General features: G+C 42.8%; 1 protein-coding gene across 1 annotated transcript; it reads left to right on the top strand.

The window, feature by feature from the left end:
- The first annotated feature begins 13,191 nt into the window (after positions 1 to 13,191).
- Positions 13,192 to 16,569, top strand: LOC140734066 (probable alpha-ketoglutarate-dependent hypophosphite dioxygenase). The gene is made up of 6 exons (XM_073057645.1): positions 13,192 to 13,376; positions 13,566 to 13,782; positions 13,891 to 13,982; positions 14,801 to 14,940; positions 15,058 to 15,162; positions 16,277 to 16,569. The coding sequence occupies exons 1-6, from the start codon at positions 13,247 to 13,249 to the stop codon at positions 16,382 to 16,384; spliced, it is 792 nt and encodes a 263-aa protein (XP_072913746.1). The 5' UTR covers positions 13,192 to 13,246; the 3' UTR covers positions 16,385 to 16,569.
- Positions 16,570 to 18,056: the final 1,487 nt, after the last annotated feature.

The raw sequence follows: 18,056 nt of genomic DNA, 5'->3' as shown, positions 1-18,056 counted from the left end.
CTCCATCGAACCCAGCCTCGCAGACGCAGCACACACCGAAAGCGACCTGACTGCAGCAGACTCCAAGTCCGTCAAACCTCTGAGCCTCCAACCATCCCCTGCGGCACAGCTTCTCCGAGCACCATCCTCTGCCGAGCGTATTAAGTCAGCCCCGCCATTGGCAACGCGACCCCGAGGACTGGGGGCCTGTTCTTCCCAGCAGAGACCCAGACCTCACAGCAGCAGCAGCAACGAAGAAGGTCTTCCTGGAGATTTTCAGATGTTCCTCCGTGCTCCCACGGCCGTTTTTCATCGGATTATGATTGCACACGGCACCCCGCTTCACAAATAACAAATAACAGATAATCAGCTCTGGAGTGGCCGCTGCAAGCTGCGTTGCGCCGCCATCTTGAATATGCATTCTGATCTACCAATAATGTGATAGAAGGAGGTTAATATCAATCTTTGGCTGATTAATCTTTTTAAGTGTTTTTTAAACTTAATGGACAACAAATATTTTGTGATTATTGTAAATGAAAAATGACCGGAAAGGAGTAATATACAAAACATCACACTCTGAAGAATCAGACATGATTACTATTAATTTTCATAGTATTTAAGAATTCAATGAACTATCAATAATAAATCAATAAATACTCCTAAGTAGCACAGAAGTTAATGCACAAGCTCCTTATTTCTAATATATGGATCAACTCATCACCTGCAGCCTATTTAGATCAGCTTGCTTCCACAGTCATTGTTCACCCATCAAACCAGCTGGCGTCTACAAGTTACTCTTAGCCTTCATTTTCCTGTTCCTGTGGTGTTTAATGCATTTTCTCTCTCTTTTTATGGCCTCTTGTGCCTTGCTATTTTTGCATTTTATTATTAACAGTATCATTTGTCATTCATTCATCTCTGTGCCTCTGCTTTTGCGTCAAGCCTCATCTACATCCCTGACATTGCCTTGTTAACTACCTGTTGGACCTGCCTGTTTTTTTTATGATTCATTCACTTGAACACGTATGTCTCTCAATCACAGTCCCTCTTCATTTAGATAATCATCTAATTTTGATTTCTGTAACCTCACACTTGCCCATGCTAAACTCTGCCCGTTTAGCATTCGGGCTCTCACAACCAGACTGTGGAACAGTTTCCTCCCCCAAGCCATTAGACTCCTCAATTCCCAGGGTCTAGTCTGAGAGAGAGAGAGAGAGAGAGAGAGAGAGAGAGAGACACACACACACACACACACACACACAAACCGAAACATTGACTGTTCCTTTCAACAGATGCTGCCTGACCTGCTGAGTACATCCAGCTCTTTTGTACGTCTTAATGTAGTTTTCTGTTGTTTCATGTAGCACCATGGTCCTGGAGGAACGTTGTTTTGTTTTTACTGTGTACTGTACCAGCAGTTATGGTTGAAATGACAATAAATCAACTTGACTTGACTTGACTTTTTGCCCAAATGCTCAATAATTTATTATTCATTGTTTGTATAATTGACTTGTTTGCAAACACATGAGGCTAGGCCAGAAAGTTTGGAGATAACATCAAGTTAGGATATGTCGTTAATTAGGAATTTATTATAGATTACAGGGGAATCTTAAACAACTGGGCAAGTGGGCCAAGGAGTGGCAAATGGATTTCAATGCAGATAAGTCTGAGATAATGCAATTTGGAAAGTCAAACTATCGCACGACCTGTACTATTATTAGTATATGCCCGAGGGAGTGTCATGGAACAGAGGAACACAGGAGTGCAAGTACAACGCCATTGAAAGCATCATCACAAGTAGACAGGATGGTGAAAAGGTGGTTAGCACACCGGCCTTCATCAGTCAGGGTTCTGAGCAAAGGAACTGAGACATTTATTCCAATTGTTGTGGCTGCACCTGATCTACTGTGTACTGCTTTGGTCACCCTGTTAAGAGTATGATTTAGTTCAATTGGAAAGGATGTAGAAAATATTTAGAACAATGTTGCAAGGTGTAGAGAGCCTGAGTGACAGGGTGAGGCTGGCTTGGTCTTTGATCCTTGGAACATGAGGAGCAATCTTACAGATGAGACAAATTGAATAGTGGTAATCATTTTCTCCAGGTTAGGTGAGTCTAAAACTGGGGCTCACAGATTCAGGGTGGAAGGGAAAAGGTTTTTCATATAGATTCCCCACACGTAAAAGAGGATTCCCCTGCACAAATAGTCAAGGTCTAAGTCCTGTCCCGAGCCTTTGTGGCTCATCAGGCCGGTGCTTATGCTGGTTTCTGTGGCACCATTTGGTACCTGCATCTGCACAATCACCTCAACTTTCTTAGACAAACATGTAGTCATCATTACCTACTCTCAAGGCTGTAGACTTGGACTCCTTTAACTTCCTCAAAATAAACCCACTTCTGGGTCAGCACAATTTTGCCTTCATGACATCTACAAACGTTTGTATTTCATTTTGGCATACATCAAGAAGGAATCTCATTAACTCATTCCTTATACCCTGAAGCTTTTTTAAAAGTTAAAGGGAGTTAACTGAAGATTTGTCACCGTATCCCATTTCTTTGGCTGGAGCAAGTATAGACCACACTCCAACCTGTTCCGTCAGTCAGTAACATCATGGCTAGCTCTGCACTTTGTCTGGTTTACTCTCCAGACCGCTATACAGAAATCCCAAAGTGTGCAAAATGATCTTGGCCTTAATATACTCAAGGATGGTCCACAGCACTCTGGGATAGACAATTCCAAACAACTACAACATAAGAAATATTATTTCATGATTTACCTGCTATTCCCTGTCTGATCATTTTTTGGTTTCAATAAGATAATGTCATTTTAAAATAAGGTGGGTCCCTGGCCCTGTTACCCCCCATCATATAGTCACTTCCACCCAGTAATCGATCCACTGGAGCAATGCTGGAACACGTTCAATTCAATCAGTTCTTCCCTGTACAGAAACCCAACTCAATGCATTCTTCCGAGAAATGCCCCATCAATACTAGATGGGTAATGAAAAGCCTGGAATACCTTTACTATTACTATGGAATGTACAGTTACTACTTAGGAAGCCCAACTAATTTCCCGTAACCAAATTGACACTCTCCATTCTTGCACGTATCTGCTGCTTGTTTCAAAATACAATGTGACTCATTGATTTTAATTCATTCATTACAGCTTCCTTATACTTATCGCTGTCTTTATAACATCAACACTCATTTAACTACATGTTGCTCTTGGGTATCTAATGCTTTTATTTTATGTATATTACCTGGCAACCACATTTCAAACTTGCCAGATGTTGGACTTGACCTGGACGTGTTATGGTCCGGTCCGGAGCCCACATTCTGGGTCTTGATCTGGTCTGCGGACTACGGACTCCAGGTCTTGTAGCCGTCCCTCCTTTCGCCCTTGAGCCCCATTAGTCAGACCTGTGGATCATTGTGGCTTGTTGGGGCTCAAGGAGGCGCACCTGTTGCCCATCGGCTGGCAGTGTATATAGGGGGCTCTGGGACAGGGGCACGGGTTGTCCTGGCTATCCTGTTGCCCTGGCTTGGAGTCCCCCGGTTAAAGATGAGTTCTTTGAGTAAGTCTGGCAGTCACCCTGGACCTAGTTCCCTTCCTATCCCTTGTCTCTGTTGGGCAAGCCTGGCTGGACTGCTGTTGCCTGGCGGGGGCTCTGCCCCTTTCCATCCTTTGCTGTTGATGGGTTGTGCCCTGTAACCTACCCAGGTGTCCTGTGATCTGCCCAGGCCCCCGTGTTCCTGCCTGGGAGGTCTGGGCCCTGCCCAGGAGTTATACGGCCTGCCCAGTGAACTCCAAGATCCTGCTTGCCTGAATGAACTCTGGGATCCTCCTTGCCTGCCTGAACTCTAAGACTCTCTCGGAACCCCAGCATCACCTTGAACATCACGTACCTCACACACACCACGGTCTCCACGTCTTGTCTCTCATTTAGTTGTTCCCGTCCTGCCCCTGGTACTTCAGTGCCTGTGTCCTGCACTTGGGTCCAGCTTCCTGTCCCCTTATGACACACCAATAAGCAAAGAGGTTGAAATTCTTAAGATTGGTCAAATACTTTTAAATCTATGCAGTAAAGGAAACCACTCCCAAGGATGGAGAAATTGATAACATGCCTGGAATGTTAACTGGTGAAGATGGGGGCATGTTGCAAAGCTATTCACTCACACGGAACGGTTATGAACTATTTGACTATACCAATGAAATTTGGAAATTTGCTTAATATTCCTGGTATAAAATCTTGCTTTCAGAAACCTGGTTTAAACTTAATATGCTGTGTTATACAGAAGTTCAAATTTACAATAGACATTGGACAATGCCTGTCTTCCATTACTTTCAGTTTGGCATATTGCATAAAATTGCAAAAAGTTACTCATTGACCAGCTTTCTTAACAAACATTATTCATTGTTTGCTATGATCTATTTGTAGCATTTCTGAAAATAACAATGACTTCTTCATATTTTTATATAAGTTTGTGGGGTTAACGTTGAGGAAGGACTATTGAGAAATATACCTGACATAAACATTATATATACCTGAACTATAATCACTATGTATTAGCTATTTACTATACTATGTAATCACTTCTAGGTACTGAATATTACTATGTATTATTTTACTAGACACATTTTGCTATGTGTTGTTTTAACTAGATACTTTGTACTCTTTTAGCTGCATACAGTGGCACTTACAGAACACCTGTTTAGCTAGCAGCACTATTAGCTAAAATGTACCCCATGTATTACACTCAGCCTTTGTTTAGTACGAGATAATGGTGGCGGACAGGATGCTGCGAGCAGGAATGTAATGTGAGCGAGGTTGTCTGGAAAAAATAACCTTGGCCAGGAATAAGGCTTCAATGCGAACGGGTGAAACATAATGGTGGCGCACCGAGAGCTAGGCAAGAGCGATTGATTAGTTAATATATAGATGATATGCAATTAAAAATTGATTGGGTATGCTGATGAAACCGAAATGTAACTGAGATAAGAAATTACTATAAAGAATGCTGTACACCGGAGCTCGGGGGGCTTTCAGTGACAAGTTCATTGATTGCCTCAGTCTTTGTTTGCAAATAAAGGTTTAAATTTCTTGAAGAATTGTCTGTGTCTCCAGGTCATTTCAAGTAACCACGACAGGAACTGTTGAGCGCACTGGAGCAGTGGGTCCCATTACTTCAATCTACTTCAGAGATCCAGACAATAATTTAATTGCAGTTTCCATTTACCATTCTGACCAACAGTAATCACAACAGCAAATATTGTTCGAATCTGCACAAGAAAGGAACCAACAAGATTTATTACTCCTCATATAACTATAGGGATACAATTACATAAATAATGTGCAATGCCGTAGCTGAATCAAGGAAGTTCAATTTTGAGAAAATATTCAGATTCAGATTCAGATTCAGATTCAGTTTATTGTCATTTAGAAACCACAAATGTAATGTATTTAAAAAATGAGACAACATTCCTCCAGAATGATATCACAAAAACATGACAAAACAGACTACACCAGAAAATCCACGTAACGTTTGGCAATCCTCAATCCAGCGTCCGGAGAGGCTGCTGCGTATTAATATCGCGCTAACATCTTAGTGTGTTCCCCAGAAAGGAGCTCCAATCCCACCAGACAAACAAGACCAAAAACTAAAGCTACAAGACCTGCACAAAACCACATATTTACAACATATAGTTACAACAGTGCAAACAATAGCATAATTGATAAAAAAAAACAGACCATGGGCACAGTAAAAATAGTCCAAAGATGTTAAAGGACTATAAGTTCAAAAGAAATCACCAAACAGTTTCCACAAGTCTTCAGGGTCCCCGGTTGACTCGTCATCCCACAGCGGCGGCAGAAGGGAGTACCCCCGCTATGGACTTCCACAGCGCCACCCGACTCAGCCTCGCAGACGCAGCACACACCGAAAGCGACCTGACTGCAGCAGACTCCAAGTCCGTCGAACCTCTGAGCCTCCAACCATCCCCTGCGGCACAGCTTCTCCGAGCACCATCCTCTGCCGAGCGTATTAAGACAGCCCCGCCATTGGCAACGCGACCCCGAGGACTGGGGGCCTGTTCTTCCCAGCAGAGACCCAGACCTCACAGCAGCAGCAGCAACGAAGAAGGTCTTCCTGGAGATTTTCAGATGTTCCTCCGTGCTCCCACGGCTGTTTTTCATCGGATTATGATTGCACACGGCACCCCGCTTCACAAATAACAAATAACAGATAATCAGCTCTGGAGTGGCCGCTGCAAGCTGCGTTGCGCCGCCATCTTGAATATGCATTCTGATCTACCAATAATGTGATAGAAGGAGGTTAATATCAATCTTTGGCTGATTAATCTTTTTAAGTGTTTTTTAAACTTAATGGACAACAAATATTTTGTGATTATTGTAAATGAAAAATGACCAGAAAGGAGTAATATACAAAACATCACACTCTGAAGAATCAGACATGATTACTATTAATTTTCATAGTATTTAAGAATTCAATGAACTATCAATAATAAATCAATAAATACTCCTAAGTAGCACAGAAGTTAATGCACAAGCTCCTTATTTCTAATATATGGATCAACTCATCACCTGCAGCCTATTTAGATCAGCTTGCTTCCACAGTCATTGTTCACCCATCAAACCAGCTGGCATCTACAAGTTACTCTTAGCCTTCATTTTCCTGTTCCTGTGGTGTTTAATGCATTTTCTCTCTCATTTTATGTCCTCTTGTGCCTTGCTATTTTTGCAGTCGACTAATACCATTGTTCATTGCTGAATTGTCTCTGCAGCTCAGCTTTTGGGTCAAGCCTGGTCTATATTCCCTGGCATTGCCTTGCAAACTATCTGTTGGACCTGCCAGTTAGTTTTTTTTATGATTCATTCACTTGAACACCTATATTCCTCAATCACAGTCCCTCTTCATTTAGATAATCAGTTTGAAGTTAATAACTCATCTCCTTCTACCTTAGGCCACAAACTTATCAATCACCCCTCGTATAACAAACTTTAATCTGATGGAACTTTAGCAGCCAAAAAATATTCCAGGGAACTTACTTGTTAAATGTTTTTAACACATAGTCATCATTATCATGTAGCAATTTGTATGTAGCAAGTTCTCACGAGTAGTAAAGGAGCAGGTTACAACTGCTCAATGTATGTGCTGTCTGTACACATGAGCAAGCATTTGGGAGGACAGTGGGATATATTTAGTGGCTACTGAGTGTCTGCAGGGTCCTTTGCCATGGAAACTCCATTTCATGCAATATCAGTACTCAATTAACTACATGTTGCTCTTGGGTTTCTTACATTTTCACTTAAATTCTCTGGGAAGGAATAGATCATCTATTTAAAATTTTAAAAGCAGGCTGAATATTAGGCAACACAGAAAATCATTTCCTTCACCTTCAAATCTTTAATGTCCAACTGGAGGGATGAATGGAGCATTAAATATGTGCAAAACTTAGGAGCCCTAACATTCTAAACCTTCCTGTCCTACTCCATTGACAGGTCCAAGCTACATTGACAAAAGATTATGAAATTAAGACATGCTGACTGAATGGTGGTTAGCGAGGTATTGAGACATAGAAACATAGAAAACCTACAGCAAAATACCGGCCCTTCATCCCACAAATTTGTGCTGAACATGTCCCTACATTAGAAAATACTAGGCTTACCTATAGCCCTCTATTTTTACTGAGCTCCATGTACCTATCCAAAAGTCTCTTCAAAGACCCTATTGTATCTGCCTCCACCACCGTTGCTGGCAGCCCATTCCACACACTCACCACTGAGTAAAATACTTACCCCTGACATCTCCTCTGTACCTACTCCCCAGCACCTTAAACCTGTGTCCTCTTGTGGCAACCATTTCAGCCCTAGGAAAAAACCTGACTATCCACATGATCAATGCCTCTTATCATCTTGTACACCTCTATCAGGTCACCTCTCATCCTCTGTCGCTCCAAGGAGAAAAGGCCAAGTTCATTCAACCTATTCTCATAAGGCATGCTCCCTAATCCAGGCAACTTCCTTGGAAATCTCCTCTGCATCCTTTCTATGGCTTCCACATCCTTCCTATAGTGAGGTGACCAGTACTGAGCACAGTTCTCCAAGTGGGGTCAGACCAGGGTCCTATATAGCTGCAACATTACCTCTCAGCTCCTAAACTCAGTTCCACGACTGATGAAGGCCAATGCACCGTACAGCTTCTTAACCACAGAGTCAACCTGCGCAGCTGCTTTGAGTGTCCTGTGGACTCGGACCCCAAGATCCCTCTGATCCTCCACACTGCCAATAGTCTTACCATTAATACTATATTCTGCTGTCATATTTGACCTACCAAAATGAACCACTTTACGCTTATCTGGGTTGAACTCGATCTACCGCTTCTCAGCCCAGTTTTGCATCCTATCAATGCCCCGCTGTAACCTCTGACATCCCTCCACACTATCCACAACACCTCCAACTTTGTGTCATCAGCAAACTTACTAACCCATCCCCCCACTTCCTCATCCAGGTCATTTATAAAAATCATGAAGAGTAGGGGTCCCAGAACAGATCCCTGAGGCACACCACTGGTCACCAACCTCCATGCAGAATATGACCTGTCCACAACCACTCTTTGCCTTCCGTGGGCAAGCCAGTTCTGGATCCACAAAGCAATGTCCACTTGGATCCCATGCCTCCTTACTTTCTCCATAAGCCTTGGATGGGGTCCTTATCAAATGCCTTGCTGAAATCCATATACACTACATCTACTGCTCTTCCTTCATCAATGTGTTTAGTCACATCCTCAAAAAATTCAATCAGGCAGGCAGGCAGAGCGGAGCGGGCTCCCGGAGTTCAAGTTCAGGTAAACAGGCTCCCAGGGTTCAGGCAGGCAGGCAGACAGGTCCCTGGGGTGCCGGCAGGCAGGCAGGTAGACAGGTCCCCGGGGTGCTGGCAGGTAGGCAGGTCTAGGTGGCTAGATAGGCTGGTGGAGAGCCCTCCCTGGGCGGGCCGCATATATCCCGGGTGGGGCCGCCTCCCAGGCGGAAACACCGGAGGCCTGGGCACGACACGGACCCCTAGGCGGGTGCGGGGCACAATCCCAGGATTCGGGCGGAAGAGGAGGATGGGGCAGAACCCCCGCCGGGTAGTGGCGGACCAGCCGAGCCTGCCCGACGGAGGCAAGGGGTAGGAACGGGTATAGGTCCAGGGTGAGCAACACAACTGTTATGACAACAGGAAAATCGGGAAAGACCAGCAGACAGAACGACCGCACGAACAACACAAACAAGCGGAGAAGCGGGCCCAGCGCATGGGAAGAAAGGTGGGGGGAGAGGACCAACCTGGCAGTACTGGGACGGGGCAGAGAAGCACAATGAGGAGTAGATCTGAGCCCGGGCAGGATCACAGAATGCAGAGAGGAGTTCAGAGCCAGCAGAGAAACAGGAAACAGAACAAAACAACCACCCGCCTGGTCCCAGTCCCAAGGCCCCTTATAAACACCTGCAGCTCAATGAGTCACAGGTGTGCCTCCTTGAGCCAGGAGGGTCCTAACTAGTTCATGGGTGACGGGATGGACAACTGCAGGACCCGGAATCCGGAGCCCTTGGACCGGATCAAGACCCGGAACGCAGACTGGGACCGGACCGGACCGGACCCTGACAATTATACAGTAACCATTTCCTTTAAACAAGTTGGCACTCTCAACCCTTGCATAGCAACTGATAATTACACCCATTATTTTCTTTATTGTCATAATTTAGAAATTCCCAACATAACCTGTCCATTACAGAATGCATTACTCATTAATTTTAATTAATTAGTTCCAGCTTCCTTATAGTTATCTTTGTTTTTATAACCACAACCTTTAACTTAACTGAACTTTAGCAACCAAAAAATATTCCAGAGAACTTAAATGTTGAATGCTTTTAATATGCAGTCATCATTGTCATGTGACAATTTGTATGCTGCAAGGTCTCATGAGTAGTAATTGGACTAGCGGTACTCATAAATTACTAAAAATGCTTTGATTTGAAAATTTGTCTTTCTTTTAAATTATACTTTTTTGTGACTGTATTTTACTGCTCTCTTATACTGCATATGTTTGCTATCTTATATAGTGCTGTGTATGATCGTTAGTACTCTATTTTGCACCTGGGCTCCAGAGTAATTTTGTTTCGTTTAGCTGTATTCGTGAGTATTAATGTATGGCCTGTCCTGCCATGATGCTGTCTTGCTCAAGTAGAAGCAGCAACATCTCATAATGCATCTGGGTTGCCCGCAACCTGATGGCATGAAGATCGATTTCTCTAACTTCCAGTCATGACTGACCATCAAACACTTGGGGAATGTTTGATTGTCCTGGGCCTGTACTCACTGGCGTTTAGAAGTATGATGTGGAGTGGGATGAGGGATGGGGGAACCTCTATTAAAATGAGAGGCCTAGAGAGACTGAACATGGCAAGGATGTTTCCAGTAGAGGAGGAGTCTAGGGTCAGGGAACACAGTCTCAAGATAGAAGGACACCCTTGTAGATGAGTGAGGAGGAATTTTGTTAGCCAGAAGGTGGTGAAACTGTGGAACTGATTGCCAAAAACGGCTGTGGAGGCCAAGCAATTGGGTTCATTTAAAACAGAATTTGATTGGCTTTTGATTAGTCAGGCCACTAAAGTTAATGGGAGAAGAAATGAGAATGCTGTTCAGAGGGGAAATAAATCAACGTTGAATGAATGGAGGAACAGATTCAATGGGTTGAATGGCCTAATTCTGTTCCTATGTACAGGTATCTATCGTCCTACTGGGTAGAAATACATGCAGTAGAGAGTTTTTCCACAGGTTCCTAATAATTTTTTGGTGGTTTTATTGTTACCACATTCAAAGGATGTTGTCTTAATGTCACCCACATTTTAGGGATTCAGTATTTTTTATTTCTGCTTACATCAGGTTGCAATAAGCTCTGAAGAGAAATTGTCTTCAATTTTGTGCTGTTTTGTGCCGTTCAATCTTGTGCTGTTTCCCACGCAAACTAACCCTTTGCAAGCAAAATTTCATGGTCCTTATGAGATTGTGTCTAAAGTTAATGATGTGGATTATGTAGTCAATATACTAGTTCCACACGGTAGGCTTATTCAGAAAGTCAGAAGGCATGGGATTCAGGGAAGTTTGGCCAGGTGGATTCAGAATTGGCTTGCCTGCAGAAAGCAGAGGGTCGTGGTGGAGGGAGTGCATTCGGATTGGAGGGTTGTGACTAGTGGTGTCCCACAAGGATCGGTTCTGGGACCTCTACTTTCTGTGATTTTTATTATCAACCTGGATGTGAGGGTAGAAGGGTGGGTTGGCAAGTTTACAGATGACACAAAGATTGGTGGTGTTGTGGATAGTGTTGAGGATTGTCGAAGATTGCAGAGAGACGTTGATAGGATGCAGAAGTGGGCTGAGAAGTGGCAGATGGAGTTCAAACTGGAGAAGTGTGAGGTGGTACACTTTGGAAGGACAAACTCCAAGGCAGAGTACAAGGTAAATGGCAGGATACTTGGTAGTGTGGAGGAGCAGAGGGAGCTGGGGGTATATGTCTACAGATCCCTGAAAGTTTCCTCATAGGCAGATAGGGTATTTAAGAAAACTTATGGGATGTTAATTTTCATAAGTCGAAGGATAGAGTTTAAGAGTCGCAAGGTAATGATGCAACTCTATAAAACTCTGGTTAGGCCACACTTGGAGTACTGTGTCCAGTTCTGGTCATCTCATTATAGGAAGGATGTGGAAGCATTGGAAAGAGTACAGAGGAGATTTACCAGGATGCTGCCTGGTTTAGAGAGTATGCATTATGATCAGAGATTAAGGGAACTAGGGCTTTACTTTTTAGAGAGAAGGAGGTTGAGAGGAGACATGATAAAGGTATACAAGATATTAAGAGGAATAGATAGAGTGGACAGCCAGCGCCTCTTCCCCAGGGCACCACTGCTCAATACCAGAGGACATTACTTTAAGGTAAGGGGTGGGAAGTTCAAGGGGGAAATTAGAGGAAGGTTTTTTACTAAGAGAGTGGTTGGTGTGTGGAATGCACTGCCTGAGTCAGTGGTGGAGGCAGCTACACTAGTGAAGTTTAAGAGACTACTAGACAAGTATATGGTGGAATTTAAGGTTGGGGGTTATATGGGAAGCAGGGTTTAAGGGTCGGCACAACATTGTGGGCCGAAGGGCCTGTACTGTGTTGTACTATTCTACATTCTATGTTCTATGTCTTTTCAGAGGATAATCTGCTACTATTAAGCAAATTAATGTGGCTAGACAGTATTCTTGATGACATTGTCAATTATCTTGCTGATTGAGACAGATTGATGGGGGCAGTGATGAGTTGGACTGGATCTGTCCTGTGTTTTGCTAGTCGGAGCTTATATGAACAATCTTTCACTTTGAGTTAATGCCCACATCGTTGCTGGAACACATTGATAAGACGCACGACTGGCTATGGAGTTTAGTATAGCCAAAGGTTTCAAGTGCCATGGCTCTTGGTGCAGCTTGCTTTCTCAGTCACCCCGAAAGATCACGTGAATCAAATTGGGACTAGTGACGATGGTGACTTATGCTGGGTGCTAAGACTAACCTTTCCCTCTTCACGATGAAAATATAAATATTCTAGCTGCATCTCACCTGCCATTATTGAGGATGGGTATGCTCATTAAATCATTTTAACCATTTAATTCTACATGACCATTCATGATAAGATGTGCTGAGACTGCTGATCTTTGATCTGGTCCATTGGTTGTGTGATCACCACGTACCACAGCTGAAGTCTAGCATCAATATAATTCTATGTTGTAGCTATGCCAGTTAACACTTTGTTTTTAATTATTCATGTGGAACATTCTTCTATACCCTCATTGAATAATGGTCGGTTTTCTGGCTTAGTGGTAGAGTCAGTGATACAACAGTGATGGGGTTGAAAATAATCCTGCTTCTAGGTCAAAGGAAATTACATAAAAAGTGTGGAGTTTTTCAACATCAACTATGTGTTGTGATCAATGAAAAAATAATTTAATTTTGTATACTCCAGGTATACAATGAACTCATTCAGAGGCGTGAAATTACAGTTAAATCTTTTGTTCTTGCATAATCACATCACCAGTCAGGTGAATGCTAGTATGCTCTATTCAAGGAAGTAGTTGAGAGTTGTATGTAAATGAGCCTTCCTGAAGTATATTTAAGCTAGCTGCTTGAGGTATCAATACAACTTCAGGAAAAAGGAAGGATAAATCAAGTTGTCAGCATGGAAAGCAAGGCAACTAACTTGAAGAATGCCTATGAAAAAAATGGCTATATTACAGGAATCCAGGTCCTGAACAAAAATGAATTGGCACAGGCTGTTCAGAACTATTCAGCTCTTGAGGAGAAATTTGGTAAGGATCTTTGTCTATTCATGCAGTGTATGTACATTCAACAGTTTGTCTGCACTGTTAGAATATGCAATGCAATCAAACATTTTATCTTGCATTTTCAATGTTGTTATATATTTAACATATTTACAGTAAGAACAGAATTACGTAAAATTTAAACTTACTTATTTCCTTCTGCTGTGCGTTTTCCAGGTAAAGTATACACCCAGTACAACCTTCATAATATACATTTAGAGTACCCATGGGTGATGGATTTAGCTACACATCCTGCTGTGCTACAAACCATCACAGCAGCCTTGGGTGATAACATCATTCTACTCGACTCTCGGTTTATCTGTAAGTATCCAGCCTCAGATGTCCCTCACGAAAATAACATTGCGCCATTTGTTGCCTGGCATCAGGACATCAGGTAAGTCAGGGATGACAGTACAGAAACAAAATGGTTGGGACATGTTTTTCTAAATATAACTATTCTGGAAATGTTGTCAGACAGCTTGATGTTGTTCATTATCTGCAGGTACTGGGGGTTTGAAGGAGGTTCTGTGGCATCTGTATGGTTGGCCCTTGATGATGTTGACCAAGAAAATGGAGTCCTGCAAGTTATTCCAGGTTAAATTTAAAGAAGTTTGTTTACATTTTTTTTCATTTTTGGCCCATAAATAGGAATAGACCATTTGCCTCTCAACTTTATTCTGCCAAACACTTCAGTGATGTTTGAGCTGAACCTTCTTTGCACTTATTTGTATACTTTGATTGTCCTGGATTTTTTAAAAAACTCAGTATTTAAAATTGAATTTGACTTGGAATCCAGCTTTTCAGATAAATTGATCCATAGTGAATATCTCAGATTTGCCTTTGAAAATCAACTCTTCATATTTTGTTCACTCAGTTTATTTTGGCTTGTCTTCCCACAGACACAAATTACTGCGCATCCTACCTTAACATTAACTGCAAACTTAAATATACAATTGGCTGGAGGATACACAGTTGGTTAATTGTGCCAATGAGAGAAGCTTCTCTCTATCATCTCCTTTTGTGTTTAACTTCTAAATTTTTGACATAGTTAACTTTAGTTCTGTGCCATGCAAGTTCATGTACATCCCAGCTTAGATCATGTAGCCCAATGGCCGTCTCAAAAATTTTAGTTCTTGACAGGCTCAAAACCTGAAAAACTCAGCAAATCAGGCAGCACCTGTGAAGGGGGAAACAGATTTGACACTTGGATTTATGACCTCTCAGAACTTCCCTATATATTTCTAAGCTATTATACTTAGTCTATAATTCTTTGTTCTCAACCCCCAGCCCTCAACCTTTTTTTTCAATAATGGAGTATGAAGTGCAAAGTTTCAATCCAATCAAATCTTTGATAGCAAGAGAATTCAAATTATTTTCCAGAGGGCTAATATTATGATCAATGATACTTGTAGGAAGCCACAAGCAAGGATTACTGGAACATAGAACAAGTACAGAAGCTGGGAATATGTTGACATCCAATCAGGAAATTCCTGAGCACTTGATTGAAAAAGAGAAGGCTGTTCAATGTCCTCTGAAAGCAGGAGAAATGTCGGTGAGTGGAATGCTGGAATCAAAACTATAAATAAAGTACAGGTGTATATGGACTTTTTACAAATTCTCCACTGTACCTTTAAATTTTATAACCTGTTTGTATTTTTAAAAAATTCAGGTTCATGATGGGTTGACTGTTCACTTCAGTGAACCCAACTTTTCAAACAGACGCAGATGTGGCTTTGTGATCCGTTATGTCCCAACCACGGCCTATCCTGTTGACGTGAGTATTTAACTACACTCTAAAAAGATGTGAAATAACTTGCACTTCTCAATAATCTGTATTTCCATGATATCTGTTAATCTGAACTCCTTTTCAGTCTACAAAAACTGAGAGTTCTCATACTGTACTGTAATTAATATTTAATCTCCCAGACACCGTAGAAATTCAAGAGAAAGGCTAATATATCTGTAGACCTCAAACACTCCAAACCCATTTCATTCAATTTTCACTGCTCTGAGAGGTTGTTTCAATCCCGCTCTCTAATCCTCCACCCCAAATGAAACTCAGTTGTATGTTTGAGCTATTTCTCCTTCTCAACTGACTTACTAGCAGCCTGGAACCCAACTGGTATTAGTACCCCAGTCAATCCATAGCAAGGGCCAACAAACCTAACCAGAAATCCTAGGCATTAATGGCCTAAAATTTGATCAGAATTTTTCCTAGTGAAATGAAATTCATCTACACGTATGACTGCCCAGCAAAAAGGAGCCCACCTCACATGCAATCTCTGATAATGCTCAGTTACATTTGAGTACTTAGTTCCCTGCTTTGCTGCCAAATTATTAAAAGACAGCAGCTTTGTCATAATGTGTGAAAGACCACTGTAATTGCCAATGCCCCTGCACCCAATGAAATTATTTTGCAAATTTCAACAATCTAATCCTCTACCTTATAACATATCTGAATACCAGAAAGGAAATATAGCAAAAGAGTTAGGAGCATCTCTGCAACAACCAACACATAGCATTTCGGTCTGGATGATGGAATTAAAACCTGGTGTTGTTTCACTGGATGATGTACTGGATTTTGTAATGGAGTAGTACCATTAGAAAATTGAGGTGGAAATGAGGAATATTAAAATAAGTTAGCTAGGTCTGATGGGGAACATGGGAGCCTGCAATTAACACTTGAACATTACAACAAATCCCAAGTAACAAAACATCAAGTGTCTCTATACCCGTGAATTAAACAAACTAGATTAGACCAGGCTAATCAGATCACTGGTTCACATCTGATTCATGACTGAATACCCAAATGTGCCTGTGTAATGTGCATTTATGCTAAACATTTTGTTAGATGTAATTACTAATACTAATTATTACTTTCATTTCAGGATCCAGACAGACCTCGTACTTTCCCTGCCACAGTACTAGTTGCAGGAGGAGACAAATACCAACACTTTAAAAACCATGCACCAAGTACCTTTACCAAAACATTTTGAAAATGTTACAGCATTATCAAGTGATTACTGTTTAAAACTTTTAACTACACAAACGTTTACTGTATATCTATTTGTTGCTCTGATTATTCATGGTTTTGTTCTTTATGTATAAATATGGGATTTTCTGCGAAGTATACACCTGTATAAATTAGTTAATAAAAATACTTCTGGATATGGTAACACAATTGTTGTCAGTTTTCTCAAATCATTTATTCTGAGCATTTGTATAGTTTACAGTCTTACAGAGGCCTGCCCCAGGAAAAAAATGTACGCCAGTCCCTGAGGAAACCCATGCATAGATAGATATGCTCAACATGTGCTGACTTATCCTAGCACTGCACACTTATATGTTCCACCGAAGTTTGAGGGTATCATGAGGTGGGGACAAGGGTGCTGGGAGAGGACCCACACGCAGGACACAAACACGTCTTTCTTAGGTTCAATAAAATGGCGTTTATTACTCGCTACACAGAAAATCAGGAAATCGAGGACAAAGAGGAACACGAACCTCGGACTAGGGGACTAGGGACTTGGATCGCCGCGGACCTGGGACTTGGAAACAGGGAACTGGGATCACCCCCTTTGACTTAAGGGTTAAAAGTGTGGCCTTCAACACTGTGGCATTCTCCCTCTCCACCTGTCCATTTCCCCGGGGATTATAACTTGTGGTCCAACTAGTAGCAATGCCCCTAGCGAGCAGGTACCGGCGCAGCTCGTCACTCATAAAGGAGGACCCTCTATCACTGTGGATATAGCAGGGATATCCGAACAGAGTGAAGAGCTGGCGCAGGGCTTTTATGACGGACGTGGCAGTGGTGTCGGGGCAGGGGATGGCAAAGGGGAACCGCGAGTACTCGTCGATAATGTTGAGAAAGTAGACATTGCGGTCGGTGGAGGGAAGGGGGCCCTTAAAGTCAACACTCAGTCGCTCAAAGGGTCGGGTGGCCTTGATAAGTTGTACCTTTTCAGGACGGTAGAAGTGCGGTTTGCACTCAGCGCAGACTTGGCAGTCCCTGGTCATCGTCCTGATGTCCTCAAGGGAGTACGGCAGGTTCCAGGCTTTCACAAAATGGTAAAATCGGGTGACCCCCGGGTGGCAAAGATGTGCATGAAGGGCGTATAGCTGGTCAAGCTGTGCGCTGGCACACGCTCCCCGGGATAGGGCATCAGGGGGCTCATTGAGCCTTCCAGGCCAGTACAGGATATCATAGTTGTAGGTGGAGAGTTCTATTCTCCACCGCAAAATTTTATCATTTTTGATTTTGCCCCGCTGTTGGTTGCTGAACATGAACGCAACTGAGCGCTGGTCGGTCAGCAAGGTGAACCTTTTGCCAGCGAGATAGTGCCTCCAGCCTCGGCAGAGAGGGGAAATGTGGTGGACTTGACCAGGGGGCGGGCCTTGTCTGCGTAGTGAGGGACCCATTGGGCGTAATAGGAAAAGAAGCCCAGGCACCGTCTGAGGGCTCTGAAGGTGGTGGGAAGAGGGAGTTCTGAAAGGGGGCACATACGGTCGGGATCAGGGCCAATAACACCGTTCTCCACAACATACCTAAGGATAGCGAGTCAGGTGGTTCCGAACACACACTTGTCCCTGCTATAGGTAAGGTTCAGAGCTTTGGCCACTTGGAAAAATCGTTGGAGGTTGGTGTTCTGATCCGGCCAGTCGTGACCG

This window comes from Hemitrygon akajei, chromosome 10 (genome assembly GCF_048418815.1).
Source record: "Hemitrygon akajei chromosome 10, sHemAka1.3, whole genome shotgun sequence".
Taxonomy (NCBI): Eukaryota; Metazoa; Chordata; class Chondrichthyes; order Myliobatiformes; family Dasyatidae; genus Hemitrygon; species Hemitrygon akajei.
The sequence above is the reverse complement of the archived record's forward strand: the minus strand, read 5'-3'. Positions and strand labels throughout refer to the sequence as shown.